Source organism: Phoca vitulina, unplaced genomic scaffold, assembly GCF_004348235.1.
Source record: "Phoca vitulina isolate PV1807 unplaced genomic scaffold, GSC_HSeal_1.0 scaffold14, whole genome shotgun sequence".
Classification (NCBI taxonomy): domain Eukaryota; kingdom Metazoa; phylum Chordata; class Mammalia; order Carnivora; family Phocidae; genus Phoca; species Phoca vitulina.
The window spans coordinates 34371651-34390311 of NW_022589717.1; the positions used below are offsets into that span (position 1 = coordinate 34371651).

Consider the following 18661-nt stretch of genomic DNA (forward strand, 5'->3'; position numbering starts at 1 on the left):
GTGGGAAGAAGGGAATTCAAGAGCAAAGTGGAATAACTAGCTTTAAGAAGAGAAACCTTCCTCTGTTTTAAAAGGTACATATTTATCATGGTGGGTTTGGAGTGGGGAGTTTGGGAGTTGAGCGCGTTTCTCTCTCATGGCTCCAATTTTTCTCTCTGAAGAGGTGAGTTCATTTGTTGAGAGTGAGAGGATTGGCAAGGGTGAGAGTTTTAAGGAGAGAGAAGTTTTGAAATAGAAGTTTCAGGGAGTAGGAGAGCAAATTGACTAGAGTAATGGAAGCTCAATTGAGATGGTGCAAATACAGAGTGATTTCCCTGTCCTGTTAAGTATTTTTTTTCCTACAGCAAGCAAAAAGAAAGCAAAGACTTGGCTTCACCCAGTCCTGGAGTTTTGTTAAATGAGTGTAACACAAAGACGGATGAAGCAACCTGCCAACCTCTTTTTAACTACTGAGCTTTGTTTTTGCATGCCTTCTGCCTGGAATGTTTTCTCCTAGGTTGATCCTTTTCTGCCTTCATTTTTAAGTACCATCTTTGCAGAGAGTTCTTTCCTTATTACTTTCTGAAAAGTAGGTCCTACATTTTGGTTTCTTCCCTGGCTAGTCCTTTTTTTTAGACTTTGAAATGATTATTGCTTTCTATGTTGTTCTGTCTGCTTACTAAGATGACAGCTTCAAGAAGATAGGGAACTTCTCTGTCTCATCCCCATTTTCTCTTTAGAGCCAGGAAATTGTGGGCATTCGGTAAAGGTGTGTTGAATGAACGTGATTGAAATGTTAGAGCTTACAAGCTGGAGGGGTGAAAGCTAAACATAGAAGGTAGTAGGGTCTTGCAGACTGAAGGTCATGCTTAAGTTGAAAAAGGGTTAGCTTGGAAACAGACGGAAGCAGTTGAAAGTAGGAGTTTGTTGGCAGTAGAAAACAGAATGCCTAAGTTGTTTATATGAGACAGTGCAATTCTAGCCATAAGATCCTGGCTACATAGTGTGAGTATCAGAGCAGTAGCTTGGTGGACTGGAAACAGTTGTTCAAAAATAGATCAATAGAACAGAGACGTCAAGTAAAATGGAATTCATGTGTAAGTACATAATATGTAATAGAGAAATCCTGACAAATCAATGAAGAATGTGATGGATTATTCAGTAAATGATCTTTAGGGTGGGGGAGTCACTTTATAGTCTCACTTTATTTTTTTATCTATTTTATTTTAAAATATATTTATGTATGTATGTATGTATTTATGAGAAAGAGGGAGAAAGAATGCAGGCAAGGGGAGGGGCAGAAGAAGAGGGAGAAGCAGAGAATCTCAAGCAGACTCCATGCTGAGCACAGAGCCCGACGCAGGGATCAATCTCATGACTCTGAAATCATGACCTGAGCCAAAACCAAGAGTCAGACGCTTAACTGACTGACCTACCCAAGCACCTCTGTAGTCTCACCTTATATCATAACTAAGATTAAATTCCAGATAAACTAAAGAGTTAGCAAACTCTTAATGGTATAATAATAAAAAATTTAATAATTAAAAGATCATTTGAGACAAAGATTTAAAGTCAGAATACAAAAAAAATCCAAAAAAAATTAAAAAAAATAAAGTCAGAATACAACTCACTTATGCAAATTAATAAGAAAAATACTCAGCTCACCATATAACACTATTCAAAATACAAGAGTAGGTAATTTGCAAAAGAGTACATGTAGATATCTGTACCTTAAATAAAGTATTTCAAAATATATTAGTAATTGAGTATATGAGGATTAAATATGATATTTTCCTGTCAAATTAGCACAGACTTTCTTACTTATAATAAATATTTACAGATAGATGTTATTACACCTGTTACGATTATAGTTTTTGGAAAGAAACCTAACAGTTTATACTAAGCTGTAAAATTGTTCCTGTTTTTTAGGCATAAATATATTTTTAAAGCCTATATTGAAATAAAAAAATTGATGTGTAAAATTAGGAACAGCATAACTTATAATATACAAACTATCCTTATAGCAAGCATTATACTTATTTCCAAATATATTTTCATACTTTCTACATATATATGGTTTTGTAGGTAGTTCCTACTCACTTGTTGTCTCGGTTAAATTATCATCAGCATTAAGCATTCACTATAACCTTCTTCTAACCTAAATTTATGTCAAGGTCTGACTTAGATACTATTTGGGTTAAATATGTATGTTCGAAATTCTGCACAAAATTGATTTACATCAAGAATGCTTATTAAGCAACTCTTTTAACCATGGGGATATTGGAAAAACTTTTTTTCATAAATGATTTTTGAGTACTTGATGATAAAATATATGTAGTAGTTATTTTTATTTTAGTTAAATAAATTAATGTTAGTTAAATTAATGCTTCACTGGAGCTTTAGGCATTTAATATTTCCTCTGTTCATTTTCTTGATATCCTTTAAAAATGCAAAATAATCTCTTAAGAACTGTATTCATAATACAATATATGTAGTCCCTTTTGATTTCAGTAAATCATAGAGCTTTTGGCATTGATCTGAAAATACTACTAGTTTTTTTGAGAATATTATTATTTAACTATAATGTACATCTAAATCTATAATTTAGGTAAATCTTCCTTCTTGCTCCTGAGACACATATAATCAGATAATTTTTAAATATAGAGTGCCCGTGTGCTTATCTTTATTTAGAATAAAAGGGTTTAAAGACTAGCATTAATCTTAGTAATATTATAGTTTGGAGGAAGCTAGAAAATAGCAAGCATTTTATCTATGTTTATACATAAATAGATATATTTAAAATTTTATGTTTTATGACTTAGCAAAGCAGAAAACATTTCATTGCCTTATTATATTTTAACTATTTTTTTAGTATAGTTGACAGTGTTACATTGTTACATTAGTTTCATGTGTACAACATAGTGATTCCACAAGTCAAGAAATTATGCTGTGCTTACCACTAGTATAGCTACCATACAATGTTATTATAGTACTATTGACTATATTCCTTATACTGTCTGTAACTTTTATTCTCTTAACCTATTCATTCCATAACTGGAAGCCTGTATCTCCCATCCCCTTCACCCATTTTGACCATCCTCCAACCCCCTTCCCTCTCTGGAAGGCATCAGTTTGTTCTCTGTATTTATAAGTCAATTTCTGCTTTTTGTCTGTTTATTTGTTTTGTTTTTTAGATCCACATATAAGTGAAATCATGTGGTATTTGTCTTTCTTTGACTGAAATAAATCACTTAGCATAATACCCTATAGATCCATCCATGTTGTCACAAACGGCAAGGCAAGATCTCATTCCTTTTTACGGCTGAATAATATCTGTGTGTGTGTGTGTGTGTGTGTCTGTGCGCGCGCGCGCACGCACTTCACATCTTCTTTATCCACTCATCTATAGATATACACTTGGGTTACTTCCATATCTTAGCTATTGTAAATAATGCTGCAATAAACATAGGGTTGAATGTATCCTTTTGAATTAGTGTTTTCATTCGCTTTGGGTAAATACCCAGTAGTAGAATATTTGGATCATATGGTATTTCTATTTTTAATTTGTTAAGGCACCCCCATAGTGTTTTTCACATTTATATTCCCACCAACAGTGCACAAGGGTTCCTTTTTCCTCCACATCCTCACCAACACTTGTTATTTTTTGTCTTTGTGAGTCTAGCCATTCTGACAGGTGTAAGGTAATATCTCGTGGTTTTGATTTGCTTTTCCCTGATGATTAATGATTTAACTATTTTCTTTATGAAGACAGTCTATTGAGAAAACTGGGCACAGTATTATAGTGCAGAGTATTTTACTAGTTTGTATTGGTCAGACCTGATTTTAAGTCCCAGTACAATCACTAGGTTTGGTTTTGTTTACATTGAACAATTTATTTGATTTTCCTAGTGTTTTCTCATCTGCAAAGTAGGAGTAATAATCCTAATTTGCTGAATTGATGTGAAGATGATTATGTATTAAAAGCATCAAATGTAGTACTAGCTACATCGTAGTCATTCAGTGTAGGATCACTGTTATTGTATGAGCCATTTAGCCGGAATTTAATAGTCGCAATTAGCCTGAGACATTTTTTACAGTAAGAGGTTGCAGTATTTAACAGAGTTTTGGTTTTTTTGAAAATTCTGCCAATATAAATTGTGTGCAAGCTTCATTACTGGGATGGGAAGAGGTAAAGATAAGCCAGTGCTGATATTAAAAAATGTGTCCCCTTGAGGAAGGGGCTTTTTTTTATATAAACATTTTATTTTATTTTATTTTAGTATTTCTTTGAGAGAGAGAGAGAGCATGAATGGGGTGAAGGGCAGAGGAAGAGGGAGAAGCAGACTCCTTGCTGAGCAGGGAGTCCGACATGGGGCTCAATCCTAGGATCATGACCTGAGTCTCCCAGGTACCCCAGGAAGGGACTGACTTTTGAAGTAGCCTGTAACAAGCTTTCTTTTCTTTCTCCTTATTTGAGTCAAGAACAGTCCTATGAGTGGGAAGATATAACTCTAGTTTACTGATAAAACTAGGTTCATAGAGGTTAAGTAATTTTGCTAAAGTCACATTATAAATGGTAGAGCTGAGATTTGAATAACTAAACTCTATGTTTGTTCATTTGGCAAGTGTAAATTCAGTAACTACTAGGTTCCAGGCACTCCTAAGCTTAGTACACTTCTCCTGTAGACCAGTTGGTGTTTGTTCATTAAATTTTTAACTCCAGTCTCCAAATATTTCATTGTTCATGAAACAGTAATATTATGGAATTAGTAGACTCCTAAAAAATTGTTTATCAAGTTCTATTTAAAAGGTATGATTAAAAGGAATTCTGTAGGGGCTCCTGGCTGGCTCACTCAGTACAGCATGCAACACTTGATCTCAGGGTCGTGAGTTCAAGCCCCCATTGGGCCTAGGGCTTACTTAAAGATTAAAAAAAAAGGGGGGGGAATTCTGTAGTATTTTAAAATATAATGAATATTTATTTTAAAAAATAAGTTACTGGTTTAGTGAATGTTATTTCATGAATAATTTGTTTAAGAATGGAATACACATAATAGAAAACAACTAATGATCATTTACACAAGTGGGGTAGACGTTTCATTTTTGAAGAGATTAATCCAATTCCCATTTAAAAGTCTTTTTGTTCTGGGATGCCTGGCTGGCTCCGTCATTAGAGCATGCCACTCTTGCTGTTGGGGTCGTGAGGGTCGTGGGGTCATGAGTTCAAGTCCCATGTTGGGCATAGAGCTTACTTTAAGAAAAAAAAAAGTCTTTTTCTTCTATTTAAGATTTACATATAATTCATGTAAATGACGGTAATGATTTCTTTGGGATGGTGTGAAATATCTTATCTCTTACTGTATGGTAGATGTTTAAAAATTAAAGAAAAACTGTAAGCTATATAACTGTATTACTTAGAAGTTATTTTTTTGTTTTGTTATTTATTTCTGTCTCCATTAGTGTCCCTTCTTCACTCCAGGCTCATATTAAAGAATATATAGAGGACTGATTGTATATTTGAGAATATAAGGTGATAAATAATAATCTTCAATGTTCAGATGAAACTGGGGTGAAAATGTAAACATAGCAAGCATTAGCACATTGTCACATTTCTAGACTTCAGAAATAAGGTAGTGATAATAACAGGGTTGGCCTAATTTCTCTGATCATAGTCTTGGCATACTACATCGTATCAAGCTCTACCTCAGTTTCATTCTACAGTCTAGAGACAATTCTGTGAATTCTGAATTTAAATTAGGAGATGTGTTTCTGAGTGTGCCACAATTAATTCTGTGGTTTTACTGCTCTCCCACCTAGAGCACCTCTGCTGATAATGGTCTTAACCCCAGCAGTAATATTTATTAAGGCCATTGCTTAGAACTTTTGTAGACATTAGGTTTTTCCATTTTTAATTATTCTGTCTTCATTAGGTATTCTGTCTTCACTTATTTTCCCCTTAAGTTTTTCTTACCATGTATGTATTTTAGTTGAGGAAATTGTACCTGAAGAACTAAACATGTGATTAAAATTCTTTTTGTTAAACTTTAGAAAATAGTAACACCTGTTTGAATTGCTTTGAAAGGTAGGATTAAATCTTATGTTTGACAGTATAAACCAAGAGAAAATACTTGAGAAGAATAAAACTCTGTTGATAAGAAAATAATAAAAATTTTCTTTAAATATTGACTTAAGCTAAATTACAGAAAAAGTATAGATCCTTCTATAAGCCACAATCATATGTAAGTATCTTATAAAGAGACAGATTAGGTTTGGTTAAGACTGTAGAGTCAGAATTCCTGGGTTCTAATTTTGATTCTGCAATTTATCAGCAACATGACCTTGGAAAAATAATTTCTCTTTACCCGAATGTTTGAATAATAATAAAAGTCAATAATGGCACTTACTTCATAGGATTGTTTTGAGGATTAAATGAGCTAATATATATATATAAAACAGAGCAGTTCCTGGCACATTGTAAGTATTGGTGTTAGATGATGATGGTGATGATGATCAGGCTCAACATTTTATGTTTTTATCTTTCATTTTTAATGTGTTTTTGGCTATTCTTAAAAATAAGGTGTCTATTGTCTTTGAAAACCATGTGGACTGCAAGTTATCCAAAGTTAGTAAACTTTATAATACATGTTTTCCACAAAGCTAATCATTTTAAAACAAAGTGTTTTCAAAAGTTTTAATATTTTATCTGGCAAAACATGTTTGTGATGTTTAAGACTTACACAGTAATATTTAATTGAATTCATTCTTATTATGCTTAAACGGTGAATTCTGGGTATAGAATGTCAAGTAAGGCCAATATGATAACATTTATATGTATTATTGAGATGATAATCACAACAGGCTATAGAATGACCTAAATAGGATAACTCTTCTAGCCTTGAGATCGCCCAACAAAAGAGATCATTTTGAAATCTGTGACTCTAGTGACTAAGAAAACATTCAAGTACTAGAGTATGTCTTGATTACTTGAAATTTGGTGATACAGTCACCTGTGTTGAGGAATGAAGAAAGAATGTGTTACCTGTAGGCATATGGTCTTTTAATATTTTTTGGTAATTTATAATTGGAGAGTGGACATTAGGATAGTCACACTAAATGTTTTGTTCACGTACTTATCAAGTTACCTTTGATTTATGATTCACTTTTCCATAAAGACCATCTAATAGGAAAGAAGTTGTTCAGTCTTCTTGGCATTAATAAGTTCACACCTATTCTTTTGGGGAAGGAATTGCTCAAAATCATGTGTTACCCTTAAGCTCTTAGCTTAAGCCATTCTCTTTGAAAAATGGAGTAAAAACAAACACTATCTTTTTCTTTAGTCTACTGTTTCAAGTACATATGACAGCTCAGATAAGAAATCAGAATTATTGAGATAAGATCATTAATCCTAACTAGAAATGTAATAGGAGATAAATTCACTCCTATTTTGTTGAAATAATTCCTTTTACATAGTACCTGGTGCATTAATATTTCTTGATATTGAATACATGCTTAGTTATAGACAAGTTAATATACTAAAATTTGAATATTTCAAATTAGATTTGTTCTTATTTCCTTTGACTACAAAAGATTTACTTAAAACAGTTAAAAAATTGTTTTGGTCTCTTTTAAGGCCACAGAAAGTGAGGCTGGTGATATGGACCTGAGTGGGTTGCCAGAAACAGCAGTGGATTCTGAGGACGACGATGATGAAGAAGACATTGAGAGGGCATCAGATCCTCTGATGAGTAGGGACATTGTGAGAGACTGTCTAGAGAAGGATCCAATTGACAGGACAGATGATGACATTGGTAAGTTTGGATGGCAAAAGGAACCTAAGAGCAATTTTAAAAATTTAGGGTAAAATGATCTGATAAAATAGAGCCCAAGAATAGTAAGCTTTAAAAAGTTATTAATTTATAAATTTCCCTTGCATAAACAATAAGTGACATTTGTTGAAAAAAGTTTGAAAATAAAATCAATTTTATTCAGTTATGTTCTGGAGTCTACAAATAATAAAACTTCCTAATACAACCCTTCCCCATAGCCCCTTCTTAGTTTACTTTATGACAAAAAAAAATTAAAAGTAGTCTTCCAAATTACTTCTATTATGTTTCTTGTGAGCACTGTTCCTATTAAGCTCATGTTTTCTGTATGTAAATACTAGTCAGTGACAATTGGTAAAATTGTGTTTGCTTCTGTGGTTCCATACGAAGATGGGACTGAGGGAAAGAAGACTACGAAATGTCAAGTTAGCAGCCTCTGAGCTGTGGGTTGTTGAGACTTTAAGTGCACCCTAAGGTTAGAAATCTAAGTGGTTTTGTATCTGTTTTCCCCATCCCTGAAGTTCCCTTTACCCACTCTCCTATTAGAGCAAGAGTGGACTGTGTAATAACGGTTTAGTGTTTGAGTATGCCTTCTGCACGCCGGCTTCTTCCTTAGAATACTAGGAGTCAGAGCAACTTCTGTTGAGCGTCTTCTCTCTACCACAGGCCTGCAATCTGTAACCATCTTTGGCTGAGCCCAGATTATCTGTCCTACCACTCTGCCAACTCTTTTTTGGGCCAATATATATTTGAAGACAAATTCAAGGAACTGGATCTCTTGGGGTTAGATATAGGATAGTATGGGCGTAGTTATGAGTGGCCAGTTGAATGTGTTTTGAGGGAAACAAACATTATGAAGAAAATCTTTTACCACTTACACTATATACATATGCTAGAAAATTAAGGATGAAAAACCAACAACTAGTATTAGACACTTAAAATATAATTTTAAAATTTATAGGAGTTGCTAAGTATTTAAGGTGACTATCACGTGTTGGTAACCATTCATTCATTCGGCTAATGCGATTGAGTGCCTTTGATGTACTGAACATGTTTTTAGGTCCTGGCAACTCAGTGGGGGGCAAGGCATGTAAGGTCCTTGCTCTTTTGCCTTCTGAAGAATAAAGTGGGGATTAGGGAGTGATGGAGGTTGGGGAATGAACTGAACAGGAACCTGTTTTAGGAAGGAGTGGCTGGTAATGCCCTTTTCCAGGGCTCAGACCTGAAGGAGGTGAAAAGAGGAAGCCACCTGTGTCTGTGGCCCCCAGTAAAGAATGTGTTCTGTGTTAATCCTTTCTGGATAATTTCTGCCAGAGGAGGGGACTTAATGGCTTCACAGATGTCCATCCCTGACTCCAGCCCATTTCATTCTCTACCACCTCTACTCCCATTCCAGAGGTGTTAGTAGTTCATAAGTCTTTGGAGGGTTCTGAGAGTGGTTCTGTTTTACCTGCTGAAAATACTGGGTTTCACTCTCTCGTGTCTGATACCACATACACATGCATTTGGTTTCCATTGTCCAAAGTTGTACTTCACTGTCCTATTCTCTTTGTCCTTGCTGACTTCTTTTCAAAAATCTTTTTATTGTAGTTTTAAAGAGAAAGTGAAATTGGAAGTGTGTTCAGTTTGCCATCTTAATCCGAAATCCTTGTTCATAGGTTTTTTTAATTAGATTGAACATTGCTTATGAACAGATTGATGTGGAAATTATTCTTTTGTAAGTTAATGTATCATCTTTTTGAATATGTTCATTTTAGTATAGTTATGGAAGAAAATAATGATTATTAAAAATGTCATTCCTGGAAATTTAAAATTTTCACTTCATATCTAAGAAGCTTTCTTTTCCACAATTTCTGGAAAGCAAAAGCTATGCTCATTCCTACAAAAGAATACAAAGCTATCTTTTTTTTTTTAATGGGCTTATTGATATAATCTCCAGTGAATAACATTTACTTGAATACCAATTCACTTATAAGCAGCGATGATTCTGATTCTTGCTTCTATCAAATATACTTTTGTTTAAAATAATAAACCATTATTATTAAAGATAAGGCCTAATGAGTGGCCTACAAGAGATCTTGTAAGGTCTTATATTCTGACTCCTCAAAACAGAACCACATGTGAGAACTCTTTAGCTCTTTTGCTTTTACTCTTGTTAAATCTAACTGGTCCTCCAGTATTTAGTTACAATAGACACCTTTCATATAAACTACAAACTTTTACATAATTGATGCTTTCTCTGGATGCCTCTCTTCCTAACCACCTTCCTCTACCCCCACAAAAAAGGGAAGGAATGGTGTGTCTGGGTGGGAGGGGGATCTAAGTTGAATCAAATGAAATTGCTAATATTTGATCTTATTTTAAAAACTGCAAGAATTAAAAAAAATTTGCCTTTGGATTCCCATAGATTCTTGGGTGTAGTTCAATGCTTTGTTTGTTTCAGTGCTTTGAAGGAAGGGACTTTATTGATTTCTGCTCTCCAACTCATAACTTTGTAGGCCCTCAATTATTGAATGGTTGTGAATTTAATTTTTTGTTTTGATGCCTTGACACATTAAGGTAGAGACCTACTTCCAAGACCCCTTCCAAAGAATTCTTTTTTCTCCCCTTCAATATACCACCAAAAAACCTCCACAGATTTAAAAAAAAAAAATCTTAATAGTATAATTTCTTATACAAAATTAAGCCAAAGCAAATAAGATAATTTCTATACTGACGTAGCTTGTGGTGTCTATAAGTTGGTTATCTGGCTTTTCTGTACGTCACACTGACTAGAAAAATGTTTTAAAAAATGTCTTTTTTCATAAACAGAAATATTCCTTTCCTAATAAAATAAAATAGTTTTAATTAATGTATTATTCTAATAGATTTTCCCAAGCAATATAGAAGAAAGTAGTCCTGCTTCTCCAGTCCATGGCTGCTTCTTTCCATGTCCTAGAAACTATCTTATTACTCATCCCAGGTTCTGAATTCCTTACCTCTGTGTGATTCCTGTGGCATTACCAGAGTTTATGTTGAGTCCTGACAACCAAATGCTTCATTTTATATTTATTTATTTTTTGAAGGTTAGTGATAGAAATTTTTTATTTTTTTAATTGCTCTAATTCTCCAGTGTAATAAACAGAAGTTACTATAAAACCAGCAGTACCATTATTGAATCTTTGAGAGTCTCAACAACTCTTAGATGCCTTCTGGTTAAGCATTTATTTATTTTTAGTTTTTCAACTGAGCCTGAAGAATCATGTACATTACTATAATTGCATCTTTTCTATCTTTTTATTATTTATATTATATGTGATGCACAGATATTTTCTATCCTGTCATATTTTTTTTTAATGTTAGTCATTACTCATATATCAACTTGATTTCATGACCCACTAATGGAGCAGGAATCTTCCAAAAAGCAAGAACAGTGTCTATGCAAAGCACTTCAAATCATTATAACAAGTATTAGTTGAATATATTTTTTGAAGATTTTATTTATTTTGAGAGAGAGCAAGAGAGAGTATTGGGGGGGTGGCAATGGGAGAAGCAGTTTCCCCGCTGAGCAGGGAGCCAGATGCAGGGCTTGATCCCAGGGATCATGACCTGAGGTGAAGGTAGACACTTAACTGACTGAGCCACTCAGGAGCCCCTAGCTGAATATATTTTTATACTTCATATTCATATGCTTCATATTCTTCAATCATATATGTAGTTATAATTTGATTTATTGTTGCCTAAACATATTATGTTACATTTAAAACATTTCTGACAACTTCTGGTCTCATATTTTCTTAAGACCATAAATCTTCATTTGTCCAAGGAAATTTAGTATCAGTAGGGAAGGGGAAAAAAAGCAAAATATGTGTTCTATAGATAATATTCTAATACTTTATGGTGAGGGGTAAGGGACTGATAGCTTGAAGAAAACAGAGCTGATAACTGCAGAACAGTGACGTGCAAGTCAGAGGACCAGGGCTTATACATTTGCCTTTATGTTTCAGATCAAAAGGTCAGGACATTTGTAAAGCAATGATTCTTACCTCCCATATATAATAGATATGGGTACCTCTTGAAGTGGTATTAAAAATTGCTTTATCGCTGTCCCCAGGAATAGATATGGCATGACACAAACGCACCTACTCATTCCAGAAATAAAAGTTTCACTAAACAGAACGTATTCTATAAGTGATATGCTTTGATTCTCTTTTTTTTTTTTTTTTTAAAAAATGGTTGTAAAAAAAAAAAAAAAGTGCTGGTTGCAGCAGTAAATTGATTTCCTGGCACGTCAGTCTGGGTCAGGTCTAAGAACACTGGGTACCACCTACCATTGTTATTCTGATTCCGAAGCCACCCTGTGTTATGAAAAGTTTTATACAGGAGGGATGATGTAGGGTCTAATCAGAAGAGACATTACCCAGCTGGGCCAGAGAAAAACACTCAGTCTGACCTTCTGGAAATGTAATGTTTTCACAGAATATATCTTTCTATTCTGTGTTGTTTTTGCAGTTAACAAACTACTGTATATGCAGTAACATAAAATATGTCACTAAATCCTAACAGATAGAGGGAATGTGCATGGGGACAGTTTCATTATGTGAGGACAAGAAAAATGTACCAGAATTTTTACTTAGCCAAAAGTTTGAATGATATAATAATGACAAGAATAGCAGTTCTTATTTATTGAGTATTCGCTCTGTGCTAAGGACTTTATTATCTCTATTTAATTTTATTATCACAACTGTATATTGTTCTTTCACAAATGACGGAAACATGCTTAAGGAAATCAATCAACTTGCCTGAAGTAATATAACTAATAAGTATTCAGATGTTGTCTGACATACACCTCATGCTCTTTGTCACTACCTATAATGTCCAGCAGAAGCTTTGGAGGCAGGCAGCCCTGAATCCTATCACTGCCACCTCCGAATTATATGACTTGGAGCCTGTTTCCTCCCTGTGAAATGAGAAAGAAAACGAGCCTCATAGATCCATGGTGAGGAGTAAGGAAGGAACTTAGTAAGTAATTAGTAAAGCTACCTAATAATAGAGAAAATTAAAAATAGAGACTACAGGACTAGAAAAGACTATGAAGTCATCTGTCTTGTCAACAGCTAGAAATGTATGAAAGTTTAAGCTGTTTGTCCACAACATTGCCAACAGGAAGAGTGATCATACTTTTCTCTTTTTTGGCCAATCTGTGGAATAAAAAATAATATATTAATTTGTATTTCTCACATAATGTAAATTTTTTTAGTTGATTTATTTTTATAGATTTGTTTTCATTCATAGAAAATATCCTTTGGTTTCTAAATCCTGGACTATCTTTAGATTGAAAGTGGTTATTTCTGCTGTTTTGGACATCTACTTGCCCAGAAGGCACTAGAATAGACCTGTTGACTTCTTGGAGAATTCTCAGAGCTCTATTTCATTTCAGCTTATTTTATCCTTTAATTAGCCTTAATAAGATCACAGCTCATTTTCAGTAGAAATTTCCCATTTGAAGTTTGTTAATTTCTTCATTCCCATTAGAATTTGAATTACAGTGTATACTATTGTTCCTAAATCAATAGGTAAATGTCACCATTTCCACAGTGACAATTCTTTGTGTACCTGCAAGAAATCCAACTTTTATACTAACAATACTTGAAGTAATTATATTTTCCAGTGGGCAGGTTTGTAGGACATTTAAAAAAAACCCTAGAGGAGCGCCTGGGTGGCTCAGTCAGTTGGCGTCTGCTTTTGGCTTGGGTCATGGTCTCGGGGTCCTGGGATCAAGTCCCGCATAGGGCTCTCTGCTTGGTGGGAGGTCTCCTTCTCCCTCTCTCTGCCCCTGCTTGTGTTCCCTCTCTCGCTCTCTCAAAAAACAAACAACAACAACAACAAAAACCCTAGAGCATTCTTTTTGAATGCTTGCTTTTTAAAAAAGTTGTAATGTTTACGGTATCTTTTGCCTTTCAGAACAACTCTTAGAATTTATGCACCAGTTGCCTGCTTTTGCCAATATGACCATGTCGGTGAGACGAGAGCTCTGTGCCGTGATGGTGTTCGCAGTGGTGGAAAGAGCTGGGACCATAGTGTTGAATGATGGTGAAGAGGTCAGTGAACATTGCCACCACTGGAAAAGTTTCTGTTTGAGGGTCTCTCAGTAACAGCAAAAAAACAAAAAATCAAATTTCATGTTTTCCTCTTTAAAAATAAGCAACAATTAATTTGAATAATTCAAGAATTGTGATACACTTACTGTTATGTCAAAGTATTCCAAATCCATTTTTTATTATAATATTTCATATGATACTGATAGAAATACTTTGTATTAACTTTTCAGATTTTTGTAACTTTAAATGTTCATAATATGCCTTTGGTCAGAACAAAATGATCTTATTGAGGCAATAGTGATCATTTGATATTGCTTACATATGTTTTGGGGAGCAGAAGAGTTCTTTTTCCTTGTGTCATTTTAGAGAGGAATATCCAAGGTCAAATTAAAAGAGCAGAATGATGTGTACTTTGCTAGGCATGTGGAAAACACAGATACATGGCTGTGCTTTGCTTTATTCCTTGTTCTTTGAGTTTAGTAAACAGTTCATTTTACTTGGATTATTCCATCTTTAAAGTGAAAGATCTGCTAAATCATTTGTGGGGACCATTCTTGCATTTACAGCTGCATGACCATGATTTTCTGCCTTGTCTTCATTTTTTTGAATTAGCTGGATTCCTGGTCAGTGATTTTGAATGGTTCTGTGGAAGTAACTTATCCAGATGGAAAAGCAGAAATATTATGTATGGGGAATAGTTTTGGTGTCTCTCCTACCATGGACAAAGAATACATGAAAGGAGTAATGAGAACAAAAGTGGATGACTGCCAGGTATAAAATATCATTAAAAATGTATATTTTATGCTTAACACATATATGCCGTTGGGGTAAGATTTTTCTGCCTATATAAATAGGTCATTTTTTAGGGTTATAAATAATATTTTAAGTTAGAACTATTACTTTTAGTGTTATCATGCCCCAGGAAATTAAAAATAAATCTTCCTTAAAGTTGTTTGGACTCGGGGCACCTTGCTGGCTCAGTCTGTAGAGCATGTGACTCTTGATCTTGGGTCAAGAGTTCAAGCCCTACATTGGACATAGAGCTTACTAACAACAACAAAAAAAAGGTTGTTTGGACTCTGCATAACTAGGTGTTCTATAAGGTGTTCTATAAATATGTTCTATTAAAAGTGTTCTATAAATATGGTATTTTAAAAGTTCCATTAATATTTTTATAATCTGTTCATCAAAAAATATAGAAGTAAAACATCCACTATGAAAAGAAATTATAAGTAGATTAATAAAGATGATGTGATACAGTTATGCAGTGTTTTTATTTAAATACATACAAGATAAGGAATTGATTTAGAGGTCATGTAAATTAATCATAGTATGAATCAGAAGAACTTGCTAGTAAAAAAGTAATTACTAATTAAAAGAAAATACTTAGTAGCAAAAGAAAAATGTTAATGTTGATATTATGTTAATATTCATTATTTAAAAGCACTTAATAAAAGACTAGAGAAAATATGGAGACCAAACGTGAAGTTTAATTAGATTGATAACTGATAACCTCTATATTAGTAAGAGATAAATTTAAGATGTTTGTGTTACCAAGTTTTTAAAATTTATTTCTTTTCTTCTGAAAAAAGAAGTCTTTGAAAGATAAAATATTTTAATATAAATAAACCCAAAGATTTGACTTAGACTAATTAATGTTAAGTGCTCATTGTATTTATTAGTCTGTAGTCTGAAATACATCTGAATATACTTTATTCTAAAAGAACATCATTGAATTTTTATAGTGTCTGATAAATGAAAAATAGTACCCATTTAAATTTTCATTTTGAGCATTTTACTTACCAAAAGAGAAAATGACCATAGCTATAAATAAAATGATCTTACCTAGAGAATCAAAATAATGTTGCCAAATAATTCCTTTCAGTAAGCACTGTAGAGAAAAAATAAATAGCGATGTTCATTGTTTTGAATAGTAATGCCGGAAGAACATTCTAAATATAGTCAACTCTCAATTATTTAGCATAATAGAAGAAAACAAAATGGTAGGTAAATCTTGAAGTCTTTATTTGGCTGGGAAATGTGTTTGTAAAAGCGATCATATGTGATTTTTCAGCTCTGGAACTGTACTCCCAAAAATAATAAAGCCATACTTAGTCCAAAACAAACTAGAAATTTGTTAAAGTTTTCCCCATTCTATTATCTCTTATCAGTTCCTCCCTGGAACTGATATATCATTACTAGAGCATTTTAGTCAGAGTCTCTGCCCTTAAAGGGCAAGTTAAAAAGTAACTTTATTCCTGAGAATTCATTGATTACATTACTATGTCTTAATTGGCCAGCTCCTTTTGTTAGAAATTTGTAATCATGGAACTGAAATGATATTAGAGGCATAGAAATGTTTCAGAATAATTGATAAAAATGTTATATGACTGAGTATTACAGAGTGCTGCAATAATAATCACATGTACCAGATAACATTAAATACTTATCTGGGAGTTCTGGGAAAGGAAGAGGAAGTAGATGTCAAGGAAGAAAGTCTAATCTATTTACTGGATGAGGAATTGGTGGGAAACCCAATGTTAGCAAGGTAGACCCAAAAGAAAATTCTGATTAAGATACCTAGATTCCTATAGCTCCTGATACAAGGTTGCCAGATATACAAAAAAGGTCAAGGGTGAGGTATCTGCTGGAGAAAGTCTCTTTCTTCCTCTCCACTCCAGTCTAAGCCACTGTAAAAGGAACATGTTAAAATCAGGGGTTTCAAGAATCACTCTTGTACCTCCACTGACTCATCTGCTCAGGCCTGACATTCACTCCCTCAGCAGTAAAGCAATGATAGAGAATGAAGTTAGACCATTTAATGTAAATGCTTGTTTTGGTCTAGTAGTTTAGTGTATTTCTGTTAAAATGTCATACATCTCTCAGAAAGTACACATGTCAGATCATCCTCTTGTTAGGCGAAGTAAAGGAAACAATGAGAATCATATTTTCATTCAGCCATAAGATGGCCTCCATAAGTTTATATCATTCTCCTGAGCACACTATGGGCATTTAACAGTTATTGAATGAAATGAACAAAAATGGTGTTCTCTTTACCAAAAGCAACTTCACCTAGGACTGGCCTTAATTTTCTTACATTCCAATGTGTTCCGAAAATAAATATTGGGTAATGTGATACTGAGTTGAGCTCAGATTAAGCCTGAGTGGTTTACAGTGAGTGGATTAAATTTGACATTTATTTCTGTTTATTTGGAACCCAAGACATACTCAAAGTTGTATTTTGCTCTGGATCCCTCCTTTGTATGCTCCTCTTTCAGTTCTTTCCTTCCATTGTCTATTCTTCTTCCCCTGTCGGTTTGAAGGACAAAGGCAGGGCTACATATAGACACCCTATGGTACCCGGTGACTGGTAATGGTTTTCTGTTTCCCATATGTGCCTTTTTCTTTTCTGCTTCTCACTTCCTATCCCTTTTTTCCTTTCCTCCTCTTCTACTCTCCTACTCTCCTTTTCTTTCTCCCTTTTTCCTTCTCCACTGCCTGTGTCTTAGGCCTGCCAGTAACACATCAGGCATTGCTTAGCCCTGTCCTACACCCTTCAATGGGAAATGAACACTTGGATACCTGTGTGAACAATTAGGTATGAATTTCCCTTACAGACCGCCAAGTGCCCCAGTTTAAATAGATCTAACCTCTTAAGGTAAACCTGTTAGACATACCTTTTTCAGAGACCATGGGAACTAATGACACTTTGAATTTAAGTAGTTTTGGAGAAATTTGCATGGATAAATTGAAAGTTGACAATACTATATTATGGCTGAAGTTTAATTATATTTCATCCTTTCATCATCTATAATTTTTCTTCTACATATCAGTTGTGATGTCATGTGCCCCAAAACCAATCCTGCAATATGAACTGCCTTTGGCCTTTTATAAGCAAAATCTTGTTTGAATTTTTATTTTATATCATAATGCCAAGATCATATATCACTTTCATGTGTTAACAGCTATCTGAAAGTGTAAAAATACAATTATTTACATAATTCACAATTTTTCATCTGGCTTCATCATACCAATTAAAATTATGTTTTACACATGAATTTCTTATTAGATCTACAAACTTCTTAAAGCAAAAATAAATCTGCTAATAAAAATATAGATAAATGTTTTCATCTAAAATTTCTTTTTTAGGTATGTGTGGCCATATTAGAAATTCAGTTGGGTTTTATTTTCTTTTTGGATGGTACTTTTCAGTTTGGTACAGAGGAAGTGCCAAAAATGTCTCTCTAGGCATTAAGCATTTCAAATCAAGCTTATTCTCCTTAAATCCTTGGTCAAGATTAATTTTAGTATGTTTCTCTTCTAAAAGCATTTTTCTTTTCTCTGTTTACTTACTCCTTTTAACTCATAGATGTATTTCTTTTTTAGGAGATAAATGAGAAAATACAATATATAATTGTTTTCTCTGAAACTGAGTATAAGAAAGATCACCTAAAATTATTTGAAGGCATAGAGAGCAATTTTGGTGTCCTATAAAAAGACAGAAATAAACTATTTTTGAGACAAGGGACTAAGGACCACATATTTCAAAACATACACATACCTGTAGTCAGTGTTACAGAAATGGGTTTTGTTTTTAAGGTTTTTTAAAAAATTAAACTATATGTAATTACAAAAAAAAGCCTGTCTTTTGAATTTCAACTTTTTTATTCCAAATTCTTGATTGAAAAATTAATGAGATTCTATCAACCAGCTCTGGAAGAAACTTGGTATTGTAATACGCTGTTGCTCAAGTATGAAGCACTGCTATTTCTTTTAAAA

At 33.7% G+C, this 18661-nt stretch overlaps 1 protein-coding gene across 21 annotated transcripts in view; it reads left to right on the plus strand.

Moving 5' to 3' along the window:
• RAPGEF2 (Rap guanine nucleotide exchange factor 2) overlaps positions 1-18661 on the plus strand; it is a 232662-nt gene that overhangs the window by 184071 nt on the left and 29930 nt on the right. For all 21 annotated transcript variants that reach the window (XM_032413084.1, XM_032413086.1, XM_032413092.1 and 18 more), the window contains 3 exons: positions 7610-7787; positions 13746-13882; positions 14495-14653. In XM_032413084.1, coding sequence (XP_032268975.1) covers positions 7610-7787; positions 13746-13882; positions 14495-14653 — 474 coding nt within the window. The remainder of the gene's footprint in view (positions 1-7609; positions 7788-13745; positions 13883-14494; positions 14654-18661) is intronic.